General features: G+C 38.1%; 2 protein-coding genes across 21 annotated transcripts in view; both read left to right on the top strand.

The window, feature by feature from the left end:
• The window catches only part of MIA3 (MIA SH3 domain ER export factor 3), a 79,894-nt gene extending 59,673 nt beyond the window's left edge, over positions 1-20,221 (top strand). For 2 of the 18 annotated variants that reach the window (XM_079106764.1, XM_079106782.1), the window contains 4 exons: positions 16,504-16,572; positions 16,675-16,751; positions 18,344-18,515; positions 19,516-20,220. In XM_079106764.1, coding sequence (XP_078962890.1) covers positions 16,504-16,572; positions 16,675-16,751; positions 18,344-18,515; positions 19,516-19,844 — 647 coding nt within the window. In that variant the 3' untranslated portion in view covers positions 19,845-20,220. Of the gene's footprint in view, positions 1-9,744; positions 9,884-10,039; positions 10,263-12,765; positions 12,791-13,965; positions 14,068-14,946; positions 15,008-15,121; positions 15,301-15,419; positions 15,826-16,503; positions 16,582-16,674; positions 16,752-18,343; positions 18,516-19,515 lie in introns of those variants that run through there. The other 16 variants (XM_079106778.1, XM_079106781.1, XM_079106769.1 and 13 more) reach the window with 16 other exon arrangements.
• Positions 562-9,109, top strand: LOC306641619 (transport and Golgi organization protein 1 homolog). 3 transcript variants are annotated; one of them, XM_079106803.1, is made up of 10 exons: positions 562-1,098; positions 1,784-1,915; positions 4,776-4,797; positions 5,558-5,646; positions 5,838-5,915; positions 6,005-6,115; positions 7,104-7,175; positions 7,356-7,460; positions 8,124-8,246; positions 8,347-9,109. In XM_079106803.1, exons 1-10 carry the CDS (start codon positions 949-951, stop codon positions 8,533-8,535), a joined length of 1,071 nt encoding a protein of 356 aa, XP_078962929.1. In that variant the 5' UTR covers positions 562-948; the 3' UTR covers positions 8,536-9,109. The 3 variants fall into 3 exon arrangements, with proteins under 3 accessions (XP_078962929.1, XP_078962931.1, XP_078962930.1); XM_079106805.1 differs by having other exon boundaries at positions 566-1,002; positions 8,347-9,108; XM_079106804.1 differs by lacking the exon at positions 562-1,098 and adding an exon at positions 1,475-1,676 and having other exon boundaries at positions 8,347-9,108.
• Positions 20,222-22,268: the final 2,047 nt, after the last annotated feature.

The following is a 22,268-nucleotide window of genomic DNA, read 5'->3' as shown; positions in this document are numbered from 1 at the left end:
TCAACCTTAAAATGTGGCATCCAGGAATGAAGCCATTGGCGTAGGGGTGATAATGACACGATAGGGTGAAACTTTTAAAAAGTAGTGTCATTCAGAAGTAGAGGTCGGTTAGGGGAGAATCAGCACAGGAATGGAGTGAGCAGGGAAGGAACGCCCACTGGGAGCAGCGGTCCTTCCCAAGGGAGCAGGAGAGGCGTCTCCTCCGGTCTGGACCTTTGGGCCAGGTACCTGGTGTCTCAGCACATTGTGACAAAGAGTTCTGCTCTGGGAGGGCCCGGGAGGCCTCACTCTCTACTTTTTCCCCTTCTGTTAGATGTCAAGCTGTTTTGGGGGCGCTCTAAACCGCGTGTCCTCTCCCAGATCCGGGACCAGATGAGCCTCTTTCCTCTCGTGTCCCTTGACTTGGACTCTTCCGTTGGGCTCTGCTCGCGCTCTCCCCCGCCCGAAACCGCAGTGGGTTCTTCCCGCTCCCTCCCCTCCCGCCACGCCCCACCCCTCCCGGCCCCTCCCCTCCTGCCCTGCTCCTCCCGCTCCTCCCCTTCCCTCCCCTCCCCGCTCCGCCTCAAGCTCCACGCACTGCGGTCCGCCCCGCCGCACCGGCTGATGATGTGTTTTGCAGGCGTAGGGCGGGAAGCGCCAGCGGCGGGGGAAGGCGAGGGTCATTCCCAGTACCCGCCCCCGGGCTGCATCCTTTACAAGTAGGAAACGGCGGAAGAGGTCTGAGTCCTGTGCCATTCAGCAGGGAAACATGGTCACCGCTCAGCTGTCCGTGCACAATGGACTCAGTACCTGCCGCCCTGCCTTCTGTGGCCGCTTCTCCCGGGGACCCCGAGCTTCTGGGACCCCTGACGGTGCTCTACGCAGCCCTCCTAGGGAGGGACCCCGCTGTGGCAGGCGGGTGGCTGAGTGGTGAGCGGAGTGGCTGCACTGACTGAGGGCGACGGGGAAATGGAGGTGTCAGGCCCGGGCAGGCAGCACCGAGCTGTATTGCTGAGCGAGCTGGTGAGTGCACTGGACGCTCTGCTCATTGCACTTTGTAACGCAATACTGAGAGGTGGCAAGCCCCTCGCTAGGTTCCCAAATGCAGCTGACGTCACAGTGGGTCTTGTCAGTCTGGAGACTGTTGGGAGGTGGGGTCAGAATGAGAGTCCTCTGGACACTTGAGGAGGGCGGTGTGGAGTAGAGGAGCGAAGGCTGGTGTTTGATATGCTCGCTTTGAGCGCACATTTAGTTAGACGTGGACTTTCGTAGAAGGAAGTTAGGTTCAGAGTAGTTTATCTAAGCCAGTTTTCTAGAGTTGTCTGGCATTACTTGACATTTGTCTTTGTTTATATGGGTAGAATGGAAATATGACTTAAAACCTTAGAGAAATATTTCGTTATTTGCATTATTCCTTATCCTCGTGGTGTTATTTGTAGCCATAAAATTAATTAGTTTTATCATATACTTAAGTTTTTATCTAACACAATTTTTTTTAATCATATAGACCGGGTTATCTGTGAGAGAAATATCATACGGAGGGATTCTAGCCAGGTGGCAGACAATATGATGTCGGCAGGGCCTATTCCAAATGGAAATAGATGCTCGATTTAAAGTATTTAAACTGCGGGCGAACAAGAAATATGACACTGCCAGGATCCTGTCTCTCGAAGAAGCTACTGGAGAATTTTGTGGAGGTAGATTTCAAATGATGGTGGTGGTTTTGGAACTGCCATGATGATTCTTTGTGACTGTTTTGTTATGAATATAAGGTTTCTCATTGCTTCTAACCTGTCTATTTCAGCTAGTTGCCACATTGCCCAATGGTGTTCAGCCTGGGCCTGATTTTTATGGACTGCCGTGGAAGCCTGTACTTCTCACTGTCTTCTTGGGAATTGTTTCATTTGCCATTTTCTTCTGGAGAACTATTCTTGTTGTGAGTAAATTAACTTCCTTCTACCTTAGCACATAAATGCATGGGGTATTCTGTAGTCACTGCCTCTCCCCTTTTCAGGATACCAACTTAAACACAAATTAGTGGTTGAAGTCACACTCACTTTATAGAATAATTTAGTGTAATCTTTGTGTTGGTAAAGATTTAAGAAAACAAGATAACCTGAAAAATCTCAAGGAGAAAACTTCAATTTATAAGTTCCTTGTATCAAAACCTAAAGATTAAGAATTAGGTAGGTACAGTGGGAAGAACTGGTAATTCTTTTTTTTTTTTTTTTTTTTTTTACTTACTACTCCTTTATTTAAGTTTCGCAGGTAAAGGGAGCCAAGACCCAGGAGGAACTTCCTCTGTGATGAACAGGATGGAGTGGAGTTAGGGGAGCCATTTTCTCAGGGAAACTAACATAGAACTATACAGGGAATCACTCCCACACAGCACCACACATTCCCTGGCAATATGGGACAAAACTCCAAGACTGCCAGTGCCTAGAAGTCAGGCCTCTGTGTCCCATGGCTCAATCTCATTTGATTCTGCTAGATAAGGATGGCTCCCCACAGTTAGCCAGTACTAAACAAGAACTGGTAATTCTTACAGCCATTCTGACCAGTAGTTTCATATGTATCAGAAGTCTTCAAGTGAGATAAAAGATGGGATAGGTTGTATAAATATCCTTTTATGGAGCATAATATGTCTAGTAGTCTATCCTAAAGAAATAACTAACTATGCTTTAATGATTTTCGGTAAGGGTTTTCAGTGGAACTGTGTATTAGATTGAAAACTTAGCACAACTCATTCCATTACAGGGGTCTTTTTAAGTTCTCATATGTTCGTATAATGGAATAGTATGCAGCTTTACATATTTCAAAGACTTTGAGGCACAGAAAATGCTCACATTTTAATGTGAAATAGAAAAAAGCAGAAACTAAGATTTAAATGTTGATGAACTGTGTGTTATATAAACACATACACAAGAAAAAAGTGCTGCAGAGGAATATAGCAAAATGATGAAAAGCAGATGAGGTAATTTTTCAGTCTTTTATATATGCATTTCCCAGATTTTGTCATTCAATCACATGTTAAGGAAATGCTCTTTATTTGGAAGTATAGATTATATGTTGTCCAGAGACATATTATTGCATTTTTTGTTCCTTAGTCTTCTTTTTTTCTGAGCAGAATCTGTCTATATATGTGTCTGTATACATATATGTATGTGTATGTATACATGTATATATGCTTAAACATATGTAGGTTTGTACTGTAGGTCATTCTGCTTGATAGTTACTTAACATAATCATAGGAAAATTATTTTAGGTAAGTGAACTTTGCTTGAAAAGCCACCAGTGGAAACTCAACAGTTAAAGTGGCCAGAACCATTGGCCCCAAATCTTTCCAAATCTCAGTATTCCTTTTCTGATTACTTGATCATTTCGGACATTCCATTGTTAATACAAGCCTCTCCTTGTACAATTGAGTATAAAAGCACTTAAAAAGAAATGCCTTCTTAAAAAGAAGAATCCTTTGCATGGATTCCTGTGAGGACTTTTCTAATCTCATTGAACTTGTTCTCAGCTAAAAGGGAAAAGGAGGATAGAAAGGTAAAGAGAAAAGGGAAAAATGAAAAGGTTTTATATTTCTCTCTTGGTTCTTTCAAGAACCCTGGCACCTGTTTCTATTTTCACTAGGTTAAGTAGGATCTGGGTCTTAGCTGCTGCTCCTCAGTCTCAGCATTTGACTTTGGAGTTTTGGTCCCTACCTTAGATGCCAGCTTTTTGCTACTTCCCATTTTCCCCTGCTGTCATTTTGGGTGAAAGCTTACTCTCTGATTAGTAAGCCTATGACATTAGAGAAATGGCCATTTCTTTCTATGTTGGAGTTTTCTGAATGTATTTTCCTACAACAAGATCATTCTAAGTGGAATTTTAGGGTCTACAGTATTAGCAAGATACCATGGATGATCTGTGGATACATCTGAGTATCCCATCACCATTTATACCATTGAAAAGGAGAAATATATGCTAATTTACAAAGAAATTTAGTGAAGTTTTAAAAGAATCATTGCTTAGGTTTTATTATGTGACAGTTCATTGCTGTCTTTGGGAAATGATTCAGGTTTTGCTCTTTCCAGAAGATGTTAACTGTCATTTCTCTTGTTGCTTGCGTATTTTCTTCTAGCAATCTTTTTTTTTTTTTTTTTTTTAAGAATTCTTACTGCTATTTTTAGTGGTTTGCAGAAATAGGTGATGTAGCCTCTTAGATTATTTCTAAATTCAGCCAATTGCCAAATTGAAATTGGAGTTCTAAGATGTTTTTTGGTGAGTGAAAGCAGCACATGCCGGTGGTGGGTGTGTGGCTCAGTGATAGAAGCCCTTGCTTAGCCTGTGCGAGGCACTGGGTTCGATTCTCAGTACCACATATAAAGAGATGAATAAAATAAAGGTCCATCGACATCTAAGAAAATAAACAAGTGGCAGATCTTTAATTTTGTTTCCTCAGAGTTCTTTGAACAGTCATTGTTCTTAGACTTTATCCTGGCTGTTTAAAATTATCAAATAAATAATTTTGAGTAAGTGAAGCATTAGTGTATTTTTCTGAAAATAGTAGCCATTTCTATTATTAAAGGTAAGTTCTCAAGTCATAAGATTGGAATAGATATATATTCCCTGTAGCATAAGATACATACCTTAGTATTTCTATATGACAGATGGTAATGAAATGCTTGTTCTCCTTTACTTACTTTTTAATCCAGTACCAGACAGTTATTATATTCTCATTTGGTTTTGATTCTGTTTCTTTTAAGCAGATGCATGACATCAAATTTAATCTTTATTTCTCTCTCTTTTAGGTCAAAGAAACAATATATCAAGGTAAATTTTTAGCCTTCTTCTGTAACTTTTAGTAACCCTTTCTATTTGTGTTTGATGTGTGTTTTATATGTGTTAGAAGTAGATAGTGATTGTTGATGTTCCTAATTTTTTTAACTCTTAAAAATTTTACTATTCCTAGGTTGCTAACTTGGATAATAGAGCAGATGTTGGTGGTACCAACTGAGATAGGAGATGAGGAGGAACAAATAGTGGGAAGAAGATGATTAGTTTTAATTGGGTCATATTCACTTTGAATATTGATGTAATGCAGATGTTGTACATTCGAACAGTATTTTGAGCTAATGATTTAATCATACATTCAATCATTGATTCGAGTAGATAAAGAATGGTACTGTGAGTCAGTATGCTTTCATTTTGTTTTTCTTTGCCAAAAATTTATATAAATTTGAAATGATTCCATTTTCTGGGAAAAGAAAATGTTTTAAGAAGTGAGGGGAAGAAGAAGGGGAAAAAAAAAAAAGAAGTGAGGAATATCAAACTACATTTTACTGTATTTCCCATCTTTGAAATGAGCTTCAATTGAAATATCATCGTTCTTACATTTTTCTTAAATTTTAATAGTGTTTCACACCCTTATTGCTGTTAACTATAGATTGCTTTTTAAGGGCATGATAGTTATGCAAAGAAGTATTTCCTCATAATGCCAGATAACATGTCTCTGCTTTCGGTCGATTTAATTGAATTTCATTTAGTGATTGTAATAATCTGGAAACCCCCCCCCCCCCCCCCCCGCTTTTAGTTACTGCACAGCAAATTTCTGAAAAGTTAAAGAACATGAAGAAAGAAAATGAAGAACTAGTGCAAAAAGTGTCAACTTTTGAACAGAAGGTAGAATTATTTTTCTAGTTTCTTTCCCCCTTGATTCCAGCTTGAATCATTTCCACCTGTTTTATAGTTGAGATATTTTAAAATCATTTTTAAATGTTTGTTTCATTCTGGAAGGAGTCACTTACCTGGACGTAAGTTTTAGTAAGACTATAACATGTATCTTTTAATTGTGAATGCTTTATTTTACATAGATCAAGGAATCAAAAAAACATGTCCAAGAAACCAAAAAACAAAATATGGTCCTCTCTGACGCAGGAATGAAATACAAGGTACAAATCCCTTGTTTTATGGGCGTTACATTCTAAACTCAAAAGTCAATGTAATGAGTAACTATTAATCTTGACATCTGTTTTCCTAGGATAAAATCAAGCTACTTAACGAAACTAATGAGATTCTTGAGAACAGAGCTAAAAGTCTTCATGTTGTGTTAGAATCTGAGAGAGAACAGAATGTCAACAATGAGGACTTGGTAAGAGTTTTGGTGGCTAAGTGTTAGTGTAATTTGGCTTTTGAAGTATTTTGTAAAATGGGTTAAGTTGGACTTTCCCCGTGGTGTTAAGTAAAGTCAGACTAGAAGTCAGGGGATGCTTCTGCCCATTTAGTGGAACTTTTCAGTACTGATCCAACAAATTATTTTTATATTTGTGTCCTCAATCCTGGATAATTTTCATATTGCTTTGCTCTGCCCTCTGAAACATGCAGGAACTATTGCCCCATCGAAGAGTGTTTGTATATTGTTTTGTTTTACAGCATCCTCTTTTTTAAAACTTTTTACTTTAGAATAGTTCTATAATTACATAAAAGATGCAAAGATAGTCGAGAGTGTTCTGAAATATCCCACCCCCAGGTAAGCTTGATCACCTAGCTGAGGTAGTGTTCACCAGATTTCTCCACTGGGATTCTTCCAATCCCTTGCCTATTCTTTGGAAGTTACTATGTACAGTCCATAGTGAACGTATGAAGAGTTAAGGGCTAAGGATACAGCTCATGGTAGAACACTTGCCTAGCATGCAGAAGGCCCAGGATTCAATCCCAGGCACTGCAAAGAGTGAAGAGTTCTGTTGCACTTCCTGGAGGAGCAAATGTCTTTATAGATTTTTGGAATTCTTCACTATGTGAGATTTGTCTATTCTCCCTTAGATTCTATCATTTTTACTTCAGGCAAGAGAGCTTTAACATGATCTTGGGAAATCTTTTTTTCTCCATCAGTAGAAAAAAAATTACTAATTTGAACTGGTGTACTTAAAAGAGTATTTTTGTGTACGTTTAAAAATTTTATTTCCTTATTTCATTTTCACTTTCTGTACTTTGACCTTTTAGTCTGGTTCCCTGAAAAGTAAGGGGGTGGGCTGAAATACATTTTGTCTTGTTTATCTTTTTTAGCATCTATGTATATTTGTATCAGTATTTCTACTGAAATCCTCATGCATATTTTGTGTTCTATTTTCACCTGGCAGATAATAGAAAAGAAGAACTCTGTAGAGAAGTTAAAGGCTGTTATTTCAATGAATGCTTCAGAATTTTCACAGGTAAACTTGCCGACACCTGCTACAGGATATTAATACAACATATTAGTTTGGTTGAAGACCAAAAATTTAAGGTGTGCTAAAATGTGCAAAAAATGAGAACTACATGATGTCTGGTTTGGGAAAGTGTAACTTTGTTTTTTTCTGTGGAATCAATTCACTAACTGTGGTGTTTTGCATTAGGTTCAAATTGCTCTTCATGAAGCTAAGCTTAGTGAATACAAGGTGAAGTGTGAATGCCATCGGGTTCAGGAAGAAAATGCTAGGCTTAAGAAGAAGAAAGATCAGGTAAAGAAAAATTGATGTCATACATAATGTAAGCTAGGGAAGTGAATATTATTACCTTGTATCTTGGAGTTGTTTCTAAGGTAAGGAATTATTCATGCAAGACCTTTTCTTAGATGTGCAAATTTAAACCTTTCTCCCCAAATGGAGTGCATATATGTGTTCTCCATGTGTTTGGAATTTTCTATTCTGTACAGCTTATTTCAGTCCTTAGTGTGTTGGTCTTTTCTTATCAAACATCAATCAGTTATTCACTTGATAGCCTCAAAGAAACTTTTTCACGCAGATGTTAAGTATTTTATAACCCTTTTTTGAGTAGTTACTTCTTCACGGAGCAAGGGAAGGTTATATGATAAGGAGTCTGAATTCAGGAGCCAGTCACATATGCCCATCCATTCTTACTGGAAGGAAGTGATTTGAATTGGCAGCAATTTTCTGGGGAATGCAATCAACAGGGTCAACTTCCTTGACAGCTCTGACGTTCTTACTGCAGCTCTGAGGGTTGGGGCCACTCTTCCCTCTTCCTTAACTGAGGTCTCAACCCTTACTGACAGGCTACCAAGGAGGTATGGCTTTCTATTTCCCTGTCTAAATCTTGTGGTCCTGGTGTCCCCAGGGCAAAACCCCACCCTAACCCATAGGAATTGACATGTTTTGACTTTTCAGTTGCAGCAGGAAATCCAAGGCTGGAGTAAATCACATGCTGAGCTCAGTGAGCAAATAAAATCATTTGAGAAGTCCCAGAGAGATATAGAAGTAGTTCTTACGCACAAAGATGATAATATTAATGTAAGTTTATTCTCCAAATACATGCTTGGTCTCTGGAATTCTCCTGAAAGCTTCCGAATTAAAATTGAGAGACTCTTCCAACCTTTTACTTCTTTTCTAGGCTTTGACTAATTATATTACACAGCTGAATCGGATAGAACTTGAATTGGAATGTGAGGGTCAAAATACAGGAGGAGGTGAGTCAGATGAACTAGCCAATGGAGAAGTAGGAGGTAAGATTGGTCTCAGGGAGTTTGAATTCTTGTTTGCTTTCCTGTCTTTAAGTACACAGATGCCACTTCTCAGCTGACTGAATTTCTTCTTAAGCTCTGTGCAGAATTGTAGATGCATCTCCCTGGATGTGTAGAAACGTCTGTTGCATTGGCAGAGGTGGGTTGCTGGGGTGTAGTGTAGCAATAGGCATGTGAAGAATAGGCCTGTGAAGTTCCCATTGAGAACTAGGTAAGTACAGTGCAGAGCAACAGTCATGTCTTCAACCTCTGAGTATTGAACATTGTACAGTAAGAGACACTTGTTTCTCAACTTTATGCAGGTGATATTTGATTTTGATACTCATCGTCTCTATGGCTCTGTGGTTTTAAGGCCCATGTCAGTTTTAAGAGTAGTGAGGTGGTTGGAGCCTTAAACTAAGGCTGTGAGAACAGAGGCTAGAGGCTATAAGGAAGCTGGAGGGAGGGGTAGCAGTGTTTACTGATGTGGAAGATATTTCCAGATGTTCTCTCCCAAGTTGGATATAGCTTGCATAGAGTGTTTTACACCACACCTGTTGGTAGATTGAAGGATAAACAAGAGGATTGAATCTTTCTAAATAAGACACTTACTTGTCCATGTGGAGACGGATCTGTGCAAGAAGAAAGGGTTTTACCTTACAAGAGTAGAACAGATAACATTTTTATTGCACAAACTGAGAATTCAATTTTTTCTTAAATCTAAGCTTGCAATTCTCTTAAGAGTGAATGAATTTACTCAATTGACTCAGTTGTTCAATCGTTCAATTGCTTTTTCCTTTCGGTGTTTAGTTTGGGGATGTTGAGAGAATATCGAGTTAAAAAGCAAGGAAATGAAAAGCAGTTAACATCTTTTGTTTTTCAGGTGACTGGAGTGCAAAGGCGAAAAATCGAATTCAGCAGCTGATGGACGTCTCTCGGGTATAGTTCCTTGTGAGAGTCCCACAGTGCCTGTGAATGCTTCCTGTGCCTCACTTTTAAGAGTATGTCTCTTCTGTAATTTTTAGACACAAGCTGCAATATCAGTAGTTGAAGAGGATCTAAAACTTTTACAACTGAAGCTCAGAGTCTCGCTGTCTTCAAAGTGTAACCTAGAAGGTGGGTTCTTCTGGAGATGAAATTGCTATATGCTGGGAAGTCTCAAACTCTTGTGGAAAGATAAAGAATGGCTTCTTGCTCTCATGTGTCTCATTTTTCTCAGCACTGCCCCCTCAAACAAGTTCTCAATTCCTCGTACACATATAGAGATCAGTTGTTTTATCCTTTAACAGACCAAATAAAGAAATTAGAAGATGACCGCAATTCACTCCAATCCGCTAAAGCTGGGCTGCAAGATGAGTGCAAAACTCTGAGTCAGAAAGTGGACATTTTAAATGAACTGTACCAGCAGAATGAGATGGCTCTGCGCAGGTTTGTTATTGCTATCACTCTGTGGCCTCGTACAGATAATTTTATCTTTTTGAAAGACTATTTACAGTTTCTCTCGGTTGTAATTAATGGAGATTTGTTTCCTTTGTGGTTTGTGTCCCATTACTCGCATTTTCTTTCCATCTAACCAATTGTCAGCTTCCTATGAAGCGGGAGTGGCTAACTGGTACTAACAGTTACTGATGTGGAAATACCTGTCTTTTGAAGATCCAGATGCTTCCTCCCATCCCACCATTATTTCAGTTTCCTTTCATTATGATCAGTCATGTAATTCTAATATGTTTTGAACTTACATTTCTAACTGTTGACCTTTAAAATCCTGAGTGATTTGGATGGCATTTTTCAGAATGAAAATTCTAAAAGGAATAAAATTTACTTATTAAAGGTGTTATTGATTAAGTTTTGGACTCGAGTATCTCAGCTGTTCACACTAAACAATTGAACTGTGACGAGGACCTTAGCAGTTCTGATTACAGAAGTGCTCGTTTTTAGTATTTATTTATATATTAATCTTCTGAAATATACATGTCACTGAGCTAGTTTTCTTTGGAAGGATATAATTTGGCAGTTCATTTGGAGTTTTTATCCACAAAAATATTTGAATTCTCTAATAGGTTGTTTGTGTCAGATCTTGTATTTGCTATTATATTTTATTATTCTTCTCATATATAGCAGTCTTTGTCTTGTGAAGCAAAGACAGACCTTACAGACCTAACTCTTTGTAGGTGTTTTTGACTTCTGCTGTCTAATCCATTAAACATTGAAACCTTACCCTTAACTTTTCTAATTCTTTCTCTCCAAGCAACCTGTTTAGAATCTCAAAATTTTGTTCTAAATGCTTGGCCAGCTTCAGAGAAACATTTCTTGTTTCATCACTTGTGTTTTTTTAAAGAACACCTTTTTTTCTCTGTCCCTAGTAGTAATCTGAATGCCCTAAATGGCAGTTGATTTTCTTTGTGATGCTGTCGAATGTAGCATTCTTTTCTTCAATTCCTGCAAAATCCATTCAGTCCTGCTGTGTGGTTTGTACTCTGTTACTCATCCCCAGGCACTGTTAGCTCATGCCTGGGTCATCTTTTCTGTTACTACCTAACTAATCACCTGTCTTCATCCTGCATCTTTTTATAACTTCTTTCAAATTCTGATTAATTTTCTTTACAACTGCTTGAGTGGACTTTCTAAAATACTAGTCCATCCGTGTCAATATGTGCCTGAAGTTCTGAAGAATTAGCTATTTTATGACCTGTTTTTTCTTTCTTGTATCTTTTGAATAGTTTAAATATTTTTAATTGTTTTGCTCATCCCCTGTGTAAGCTTGATGTAATCACAGATTGTTATATTCATCTTCTTATAATTTAAAGGCCATGCTGTATATCCTGTACTTCATAGAAACCCAACATAGATTAAAAGATTTATTTATTTCTGTGCTTTAAGTAGCTCCTGGATTAGATTAGATACTGTCGTGGTAATGGATGTGAGTACTTCATATACTGCAAACTCCACAAGACATTCATTCACTATTCATTCAGTTTATACACATATTTACCGTTTCTGTAGTTGTTCATCCTACTTTGTTGGTCTCTCCTTTGAAATTACTTTCTTTCTGTTTGAACATTGTCCTTTAGTGATAGGTTTGATGAGTGTATCAGAGTGTAGTATAAGGATAAACAGAGAATAGCATTTTTATCCATTAAATATTGCTACTTTTATAATCTGTATTATAGTAGGTGGACATTCTAAGCTTTCTGCTCAGAGTTAAAAACAGTTTCCATTTTTAAAGGATCTTTCTTCTGGTTGCTGAATTTTGACTGTTCCTTAGTTTAGCACTTTCAAGATAGCCAATTAATTATCTTGAGTCTTAAAATTTTTCTTTCAGGAGTCCATTATCATTGTTGTTTCCTTTGTCAAATGTCTCACCCCTGCCCTGGTTCCTGTAGTCATTTCTCTCTGGCTTTTTAACAGTTGTATCAGGGAGTGCCTAGGTGTAGTCCTCCCCACACCCCCTTACCTCTTACATTTATGCGACTCAGGGCCACTAACCATCTCTTGAATTTTGGGGTCTTTTTCTCTAAATGTTAATTTTACCTCATTCTCTCTTCTAATTTCAGTAAAAGATGTTAGAAGTTGATTTCCCCTGCCTCCTACATTCTTAATTTGCTTCATTCTTGATATTTACTTCTGATCTAGTTAAAAGTGCTAAGATTTACTTTACTTCTCAAGTCTGCTGCTAAAATCATTCATTAATGAGTTACTAATTTCAGTTACTATATTTCAGGTTTTTTTTAAAAAAATACCGTTGTAGATGTAGATGGACACAATACCTTGATTTTGTTTATTTATTTCATGTGGTGTTGAAGATAGATCCCAGTGTCCCACTTGGTGAGGCAACGACTATAGCACTGAACCACAACCCCAGCCTTTTTCAGGTGTTTGGTTTTTTTTTTGTGTGGGAACCGCAGCTCAAACCAGAACGTTGAGCATGTGCTCTAAGGTTGGCTATATCCCCCGCTTTCTTGCTCTTGTTATAAAGGACAGGGTTTCACTGTGTTTTCCAAGCTATCTTCAGTCTGATCATTCTGCCTGTGCCTCCCGAGTATTTGGGAGTATAGGTAGGCCACCACATCCAACTATTTCTTAGTTTTGAAGCTTCTATTCCTTTGATGAAATTCATAATCTTGGCTTTACTTCCCAGACTATGTAAAGTCACAGTGATTCCTTAATGCCAGCCTTAATTGTGTGAGATTCCTTTTTCTAATGGATCTTGGCCACATACACATATCTTCCCTGCCTTATCAACTCTGATCCCTTCAAACACATTCTGTGTATTCTCCTCAAGGTGGTTTGATTGTTCTTAGTGCTCTCAGGCTAGTTCATTGATCATTGGAGACAAAATTCTCCTCTTCTTCCTCAAGACTCAGTTTTTCCACATTCCTTCTTAAGGCAGAGTCAGAGGGAAGGTATTGTATTTCTTTAGTCATCATTTATATTTGTTTCCCTTTAAAATGTTGATGGACCTTTATTTTATTCATTTCTTTATATGTGGTGCTGACAATCGAGTCCAATACCTCACACATGCTAGGCAAGCACTTTAGCACTGAGCCACAATCCCAGCCGAGTCATCATTTATATCTTAAACAGTGAGCTCCTTTCTTCTTCAGCATTTTACAAGGTAACTAGTATATTACAGACACTCAAAATATTTGCTGACGAATTAAATGAGCAGTTATAAAAGACTACATAACCCCCTTTTCTATTTGGTTACTATAATTCTTCTAATTTTCCTTCTGATTCATGGAAAATTAAGCTTCAAGTTACTTATCTTTTGAATTGGAACTATGGCTCAAGCAGTGCAAGGAGAGCAGAAGGTATTTAAACTGTTAAGTGTGTCTACCTTTGTTATAGTAGATGAATGTCTTGATTTTCATGATCAAAGTTAAAACTTGTTGTCAGTAGATAATGTCCTGATCATGGGTCAGTGTGGATTCTTTTTGTGGTTGATAGACATTGTCACAACTCAGATTTGCCTTTTGCTTAATCACAATTCTTTTGAAATTGGTGTCTAAAGTGTGAAAATGTTCTGTGGTGAATTGTATGGTTAGAAGACATGTTCAGAAACGCTTTCTCTCTGACTGACTCTATCTTGGCACCAGTCTTGGATTGGGAAACAAATTCTGCATGACAAAGATGTACTTAGCCATGGCAGAAATGACAAAGAATTCTCCCCTGCTTCATCCTGATATGTTTGTGTTAGGTTGATCAGTCCTGACTTTCCACTTAGAAGTAAAGTGAGTTTTCATCATCTTGAGCCTAGGAGACTTGCCCTTGGGGACATATTGTTTTTAACATTTGTTTTATTTACTGGTAATTAGAGGAATAAGAGCAGAAGTTAGAAAATGTAAGTGATTTGCCAGTTTTGATTTCCTAAATTGTAGGTTTGAATTCCTTCCTATTTTATAATCCTAAGCATTTTAGAGAAGGGTGGGAAGTGACATTTGAATAGAGCAGTCATACACACTGCTAGGGGAAAAGAGAAAGTTTGACTTGAAAACTGGTTTTATTTTTAGGAAACTGAATCGACAAGAGTATGAGAGACAAGAAAGAGCAAAGCGGCTGTCAGCCGAAGAGGAAAAGGCAGTTTTGGCGGCACAGGAAGTTAAAACTTACAAGTGAGTTCAATGTCTAATGAACTCTAGTGTTAGCTTTCTTTTGAATCTGATTTAACATGATGTGGAAGAAAAGAGCACAGAAGTAGAAGTAATGAGAGGATATGAATACATTCAATTCACACAGAAGAAAAATAAATTTCAATTGAACAAATGAAAAATGTTAACAAAAATTGACTTACACCGAAATGCTGGCATGACCATATGGGAACTTGGTTCATGAAAACAGTTCTGAGGGTTTTGTATGTTGGAGTAATTCTTTAAGAAAGCAGTTTGCTATGCGATGTTTTAAAACCATTAATGTGCCATTTGATAGAGCTGTGAAATCTATGGATATAATTTTAAAAAAGAAAAGTTTTAAGGAAGAAGATATACCTTGCAAAATTATTTGAGAACACATTGATGAACAGTTAAGGAAATTATAATTTATCAATTCAGAATCTCTCGCAGTTAAGTTAGAAAGCAATTAGATAGTATTAGGTTTTATTTATTTATTTATTTATTTATTTATTTATTTATTTATTTATCGATCCTGGGGATTGGACCCAGGGATGCTTTACCACTGACCTATATCCCCAGACCTTTCTTTACTTTGAGACAGGGTCTAAGTTGCATAGATTCTCACCAAATTGCTGAGGGTGACCTCAAACTTGCGATCCTCCTGTCTCAGTCTCCCAAGTCACTGGGATTACAGGTGTGTGCCATTGCAACTGGGTCTAATGTTAATTTTGATCTCACATGATTGGTACAACTAGATAAAGTGTGTTTTTTATGTATGATGAAGTCTTTAAAAGTATAGCTGACAGAGTAAAGGGAACATGGTCAGATTGTTTCAGACTTTATTCAGTTGTTTTGACTAATAAAACCAAGTATAATTTTTAGGCGCAGAATTGAAGAAATGGAGGAAGAAATACAGAAAGCAGAGCGCTCATTTAAGAATCAGGTAGTGATTAATACTGTTGTGTAGTTGCAGAATTTTTTGATATCTAATACAGACCATTATAGGCTAGTATAATGAGTCCCTAAACATTTTTTTTTAATGTGTTGTCTTTTTCAGATTGCCACTCATGAGAAGAAAGCTCATGATAACTGGGTAAGACTTTTCCCCCCTTTTCTTATTTTGTATATAGCCTACACAACTGAATTTGAATATTTCTTTATCTAATAGCTCAAAGCTCGTGCTGCAGAAAGAGCTATAGCTGAAGAGAGAAGGGAAGCTGCCAATTTGAGAGACAAGTATGTGATTTTGATACCTTCCTGTATGTTTTATAGTGTTTTAAGACTATGCTGAATGTTATCTAAGAAGGAGTAGATTACTGTTTCACATTTAAGTCCATTCTTTCTCAATATTCAAGATTATTGGAAATGACCCAAAGCATGGCAGTGCGGCAAGATGAACCTGTGATTCTAAAAGCAATGGCGGGAAGAGCAAGGACACAAAACCCTCCCCGGAGAGGTAGGGAGCACTTTGTAAGGGGAGGTAGACTATTTCTTGGTGCAGAATGTATGTAAATTACTTTTTATTTCTGTGTGTAATGGTTATAAAATAATCTGAATGACTTGCTAAAGGGCAGGCAGTGTAAAGGCTGCTTTTAAGTGGGAACAAGGCATTGTTGTCCTTAGGTCCACTGAGCCAGAATGGGTGTTTTGGCCCGTCCCCTGTGAGTGCTGGAGAACGTTCCCCTTCATTGACAGCAGAGCCAGCTGGGAGACCTGTCTCGGCTACTCTGAATGGAAGAGATATGGGTAGAAGTGAATTTGGTGAGCATTCACATGTTGCTTTCAATAAAGTGTTTCAAGGGTTTCCCCCCTTTTTGAGTATTCTATTGAAAACATTATAGAATGTGGGCCTGTACATATATAGAAGAAAATTTCTTATTTTGTCTTATTGGATAAATAGTGTGCTGTAAAATCTGCTGTAGAATAGAAAAGTTTTGATTCCTGGAGGTCCCTGTATTATTATTTTTTCTTTACAATTTTACACTGTGAAGTGTAAGCCTTTATCTTTAAATTAACTCTCTATGGTGTTCCTTTTTCAAATATTCTAAAAGTAGCCTTAAATCTGTATGCAGTTGTTATATTTCCCTTGTCATTATAATAATGTGAAATACTGAGTGTAATTTCCAGTTTTAAATATGTCTATAGTTGGTAAGATTGGAAGTCAGGTTACACAGAGTGAAGAAAAGCCAGCGTACATACTTCAAGTCTATAGCTTGAAGTTCAGGACCAATACTTTTAATGTGCAGGGCTTCCTGCTGGTCTTTGAATCCAAGGCATTTCTTTTTTCACTTACTTAAGTCTCTTTATAAATTGTGACTTATATATTGGGCAACCAGTCTTTAATGTTGCTCTCTAGTTATTGTTGAATCCCGACCTGCCCACAATTGGTTTCTATCTTCTGCAAAATACATACAAGGGCTCTGTTCTTTCTTTTCCAAGGGTCAATGGATGGACCTTTTCCTTGTCCTCGATGGTCTTCTGAAGCATCTGGGAAATGCTTTGCCTCTGGTAAGGGGCCAAGTCATTTCAAAGACTCTAGGATTGTGGATGCAGGATATTTATTCTTTTCGTGTTGGAATGATTCTAAATTCATTCTCTGACCTCAAACAGACCCGGGACGTGGTCCAACTCCCATGAACAGCAGCTCCAGGATCTCTTCTCCAGCCAAGGTGATGGATGAGGGCAAGGTAAATTCTGCAGGCATTGTGAATCATGAGGCCATGCAGGAACATTAGCTTTCCTACAGCACTTGCTCTTTACATCATCCCTATTTGTGTTCTATTTTTGCTACCACATTTGTTTTTTGAAAAGCAATCCATTCCCTGTGAACCCGAGGCCCCCTCAGTTCCCACTGTTACTTCTTTGGCCTTGCATCCAATAGCAGTAAGTACTTAGAGGTTGAGGACTGAACGGGGCTTCTATTCTGTGTATTTCTGGGAAGGATATGAGGAGCATGGCATTGACCTTGTTTCCCTTAAACTGCATGCAGTACTGAACGTACTTTTCTCCTTACCTTGGGAGTGTTGCTGAAGTGTGTGTAACCATCATTAACGTCAGAATGTGAAAAGTCATCACTCCAACTTCACATTGTATTTTGTGTTGAATGTTCTAAGGCAAAGTAAATTCATTATACATTACATAATTCATCATTATTATCCTTGGGAGTGTGGTGTTTAGGAGTTCCTCCATTTGTACAGTAGGAGGCAAACCTGATTTTGAGTGATTTAAATTAGATGGGTAACAGATTTTCTGGAAGTGAAACAGTGTTTCAGTGAATAATGATAATGTGAAATGACCTGTTGAGCCAGTCCCAAGCAATAGACTCATTTGTTCACATGAGTGCATTCTTTAGTAACTTGTGTAGCTGTTACATCTGGTAGGTCTTCTGCTGCTCTGTATTAAAATAAAAATTTAATTGATGAGTTTCCAACCCACTTCTCCTAGGAAATACTCATTATCTCATATGGTGTACTGTAAATGAAAGTAAATATTAAAGCATTGTCTTTCTAATTTGTGTATATAGTATCATGTTGGAAAATACTTGTGAGTTTTTGTATGTCTATACCAGGGATATACATGTTTTGAGAAATCTTTTTATCTTAGGGCACCTTAGATAAGACCCCAAACCCCTTCTCAGTTGAAGACTTTAAAGAGAATAGAGACCCTTTGATAGAGAGGAGTAGAGGTGGGAAGAGCATAGCTTAGAGGCAAATCTGGCATTGAGTTCAAGCCAGGCCTTTTACATTCACTGAGACCTTCAGCAAATTTGCCTCAGTTCCCACTTGGTTAAAATAAGACACTAAAAGTTCTGGGAATTGGAATGATATATGAAAGGCTTGCCGAAGATACTCTGAATAATAGCTGTTATTGGATGCATAGAGAGTGGAGTTTTCATTATGTTCTGTACCTTCTTAATATGCAAGTCTTGAGCTATTGTGATGAAAGAGCTGTGGTGGGGGAGGGGCTCCCTTTGAAATCGGCTGTAGTGTATAGAGCATGGCGTACTGGTCAGAAATCACCTGTCAATACCTTCTGCCAGTCTTCCTGCCTTTCCCTTTCCCGTGCAGATATAATCGGTAACACACGCTGCTCGCTCTTGCAGCATCCTTCTAACCTCTGTCAGCTGTCGATGGGAACGTGTGGGAGTGGTAGAGTTTTGTTGCACTGATGGTGCTCTCTGGACAGGTGCCTGTCCTGGGTTTTGGCGTTCACCTGGTTGGTATTTTGTCTTAATATACAGGAATTTTAAAACTAACTGCTCTCAAATCTTAAATTACAGGTTAATATGGCTATCAAAGGGCCCCCTCGTTTCCCAGGGGTATCTCTCATGGTCTCCCCTGTGGGAGGGCCCCTACCACCACCTATTCCATATGGACCACCACCTCGGCCACTTCCTGGGCCACTACCTTGGCCACTTCAGCTCGGTGGGCCCTTTGGACCTCCACCATTTGGTATGATGATCTGAACACTACTGATTGACCTGTAAATCATATTCATCTTTTCTTTCTATTCCTTGCTAAACCAGTTGCTATCTCTGGGCTTTACAGTGGAGGAACAAAGGTGACTTAGTACATTTTAGCTTTTCCTCCAGTTTCCTGGGGCACATAGGGCCGGCACTACAGTATCTTATACCGAGATAGGCAGTAGTTCTCTCTCATAGAGAAGGAAAGCGGCTATGTACAGGAAAACCAGAAAAATTACTTGTGCAGATGTTTGTTGGAAATCAGTTGGTATGTACTGCAGTGGAGGGAAAGGTGGATGAGATGGACAATGTCACAGATATGTACAGACTACAAGATAAAGTTGTAACCACCTGTGATAGAAGCATAAGCAATCGGTTACAGAATATAGCAAAGGAAAAGTCAAACCCTCCTCACCTTGAGAAAAGTCAGAGAGAAGTGTTAAGGAGGATTTAACACTGACCTAAAAAATGTTGCTGAATTGAATTAGGTGGCTGTGGAAGGCCTTTTCCAGGAGGGCATGCACCTTGATTCTGATGGCATGTATAAGGTCCATGCTGAAATACACCATGAATTTTTAATTGATACAGTAGTAGACAATGGCATTTCCTTTTATCAAAATTTCTTTGATGCAATGAAGTTCTTATTTCACAATCTATCCTCTTGTCATGGTATATAGTACTTCCAAATAAAAATGGAGATCTTTTGAGGTAGAAATAATTCTGCCATTATATGGTGGGGATACAAAAGTGACAAGCCTGGCGCTAAGTAGAGCCATGCTTAAATCCTTCATATGTTGCTTCATGGCTGGTTGGCCATAGGCTGTAAGGTAAAGTTGTTCAAGGTCAGTTTGCCTCTCCTGTCAAGGCAGGATGTCACCACTTGATTTTCTAGCCTTGGGAGAAATGATGAGAAACTATATTAACATACTTGAAATCATCCTCATTTATACATTTGTGGGTATTTACGTAACTTCCTTTTTATTTTCCAGGTCCTGGTGTGCATCCACCACTATGCTTAAGAGAATATGCACCAGGTGTTCCACCTGGAAAACAGGATCTGCCTCTTGACCCTCAGGAATTTTTACCAGGACCCACACCACTTAGACCTTTAGGTTCATTTGGTCGGAGAGAGTACTTCATTCCTGGTACCCGAGTACCACCCCCAAGCCATGGTCCCCAACACTACTCACCATCACCTGCTGCAAGAGACTTGACACCTTCAGGCTCTAGAGATAAGCCTTCATCTGCCTCTCAGAGCAGTAGCCAAGACTGTTCGCAGGCTTTAAAACAGCCTGTAACCATGACCTCTGACACTTAGTCAGAATGTGGACTGTGCACTCTTCATTGTGTAAAGGGATTATTGGATTTGAAATCCAAAAGTCTTAAGGGTTTATTTTTAGAAATAAGCTGCCTTGGCAGTCTGCGTTTTTGAGCCAAAAAATTCTAAAGTATCATTCCCCTTTTAAATAATGATCACCACTTAAGCTAATGTAGCCTTCCAACTTTGAAGTGTGCAATAAGGAATACCTGTGTTTTAGTTAATGTAGCATATATAATTGCTAAATGATTTAGAAAGTCATAAAATATGAACATTTCCTATGGAAATGCTTTTAGAACATGTATTTCCATTATCCTATTTTGAGTGCAGTCCAGTTGATAGAGAGCAATGGTATTTATAAGCTTGATGTTTCTGCCTCAATACAATTAAAATAGTATAATCCTATGAGAAAGAATGATTGAAACTCTAAGGTTTCTGACGTGTCTTCAATCAGCACCTATGGGCTGAATTAAATCCTTTTTTTGTTAGATATTATTTTACAATGAATATTTGAACACTGCTACTTTTACTGAAAACTCAGTGAAGGCTCAGAATCTGGAATTTTACCATATTTAAAGTCCTGAACCTGTAACTACTATCTTTAAAATGATGCTTCTAAGAACTAGTTCTTTAGAGCTGTACTATCAATTATAGTCACTTTTACAGCACATTTAAAGATTTAGATGAAATTAACATTATAAAAGGCTGGTATGTTTGTTTACTGCCAGGCTACATTCTTCTATTCTTTAAGTCCTAGGAAGTAATAGGATTATTGAAACCTAGAGCATGACATGTCATTGTTCTGTTGAACTCACTAAGAGTATTCTGAAAAGGGAGCAAAGGCTTCAGTGTGAAACAAAATCTGTTTATCCTAAAACTACTGAAGACAGTAGTTTAGAAAGACAGAATCCCTGAAAGAAGATAACTCAGAATTCAAAAGGAATTCATGAGTCCTCCAGGAGGAATTCAATCTACATGACTTCCATTTAATAACAAGAACAGAAGCAGCTGTATATAATAGGAAAATTTCATGTAATAGCATATGCCATTTTTAACCATGTAAAAATAAAATTAAATTCACAAACACCAATTTTGTGCGTATCTTTTAACCTCCTAAGGACATAAGGCAATACTGCAGTTAATATAATTTCTAATTTATTTTGGTACTGGGGATTGAAATTCAGTTTTCAACCAGAGGCACATCCTCAGTCCTATTTTGTATTTTATTTGGACAGGGTCTCACTGAGTTGCTTAGGGCCTTGCTTTTGCTCAGGCTGGCTTTGAACTCATGATCTTCTTGTCTCAACCTTTGGAGACCCTGGGATTACAAGTGTGTGCCACTGTACCGGGCTAATGTAACTTCTAATTTAAAAATCACATTTAAATAAAGGTAAAACCAGGTAGGAAGATAATCAAACAGGAAAGGTAAATTCATTTTTTTATTCAAAACAATAGTATTTTTCCCTTTAAAGCCTTTTTTTTTTTTTTTTGGTTTTGTATTAATTCAGTTAGTAAGATGGAAACATTGTATGTAGTTTATGTGAGTAGTTCTGAACCCACCCATAGTTGCCTTCCCTTACATCCATCTGAGTGTAGCGCTTCTGTAGCAAAGCCCAAACTAGCTGCCCATATGCAGATGGTGTAGAGAGTACTGTCGTTTGTTTCAATCAAACTTTTCTGTCTCAAAGGTGATGTGTTTCAGAACTCCTCTTCTGCTCATTGTTTCTGGGTGTAGTTGCTACGATTATTTCATTGGTGAAGTAGTAGTGTTTTAGCCTGAAAGTATTATGACTACAGTTATAGTTATTATTCAGCAGCTCATTTTAGCCCCTCCCAATGGAGAGTGAATTTAAATAACTTGGGAGATATGGAGTGTTTTGTGTGAACTGCTTCAAGACAATCACTTTTTTTTTGTTTTGTCATTTCATGCAGGCCTGAATTAAAACTAAGCTATTCATAACGTTCAATTTAAAGTTCTTTGATTCTGAAGAAATATATTTGTTCATTTAATCCATGCTTATGTGAAGGATGCTAGATGCTTCTTCATATAAATTATTACTCTCATATAGATGTGTTATAGTCTATGAGAAAAGAGAAAGAACAATTTTTCAGTTTTGCTACATTTTAATAGTAGGTTTGAAGGGAGTATTTTGTAGATCTCCTCAGCAACATCAAACAAAAAGGTTCTGAGTACTCCACAGGGTACAGCGTGTTGCCAAGCACCTTGGAAAATCTAGATGACATGGGCTAGATGGCGTTCTTGTCCCTTGAGAAGTTTGCAGTGTGGAGATTTGACAACAGAGCTGTCTTAAAAATCTTAAGACACTTTAGTATATTGAATAATTTAAAAAATATTGACACAAAAATATACTTCAGTTTCACATATGTGCAAAGGTAACAATATTTACAAGATTATCATTAAGT

Source organism: Sciurus vulgaris (assembly GCF_902686455.1).
Source record: "Sciurus vulgaris genome assembly, chromosome: 12".
In the NCBI taxonomy this organism is placed as follows: domain Eukaryota; kingdom Metazoa; phylum Chordata; class Mammalia; order Rodentia; family Sciuridae; genus Sciurus; species Sciurus vulgaris.
The sequence above is the reverse complement of the archived record's forward strand: the minus strand, read 5'-3'. Positions and strand labels throughout refer to the sequence as shown.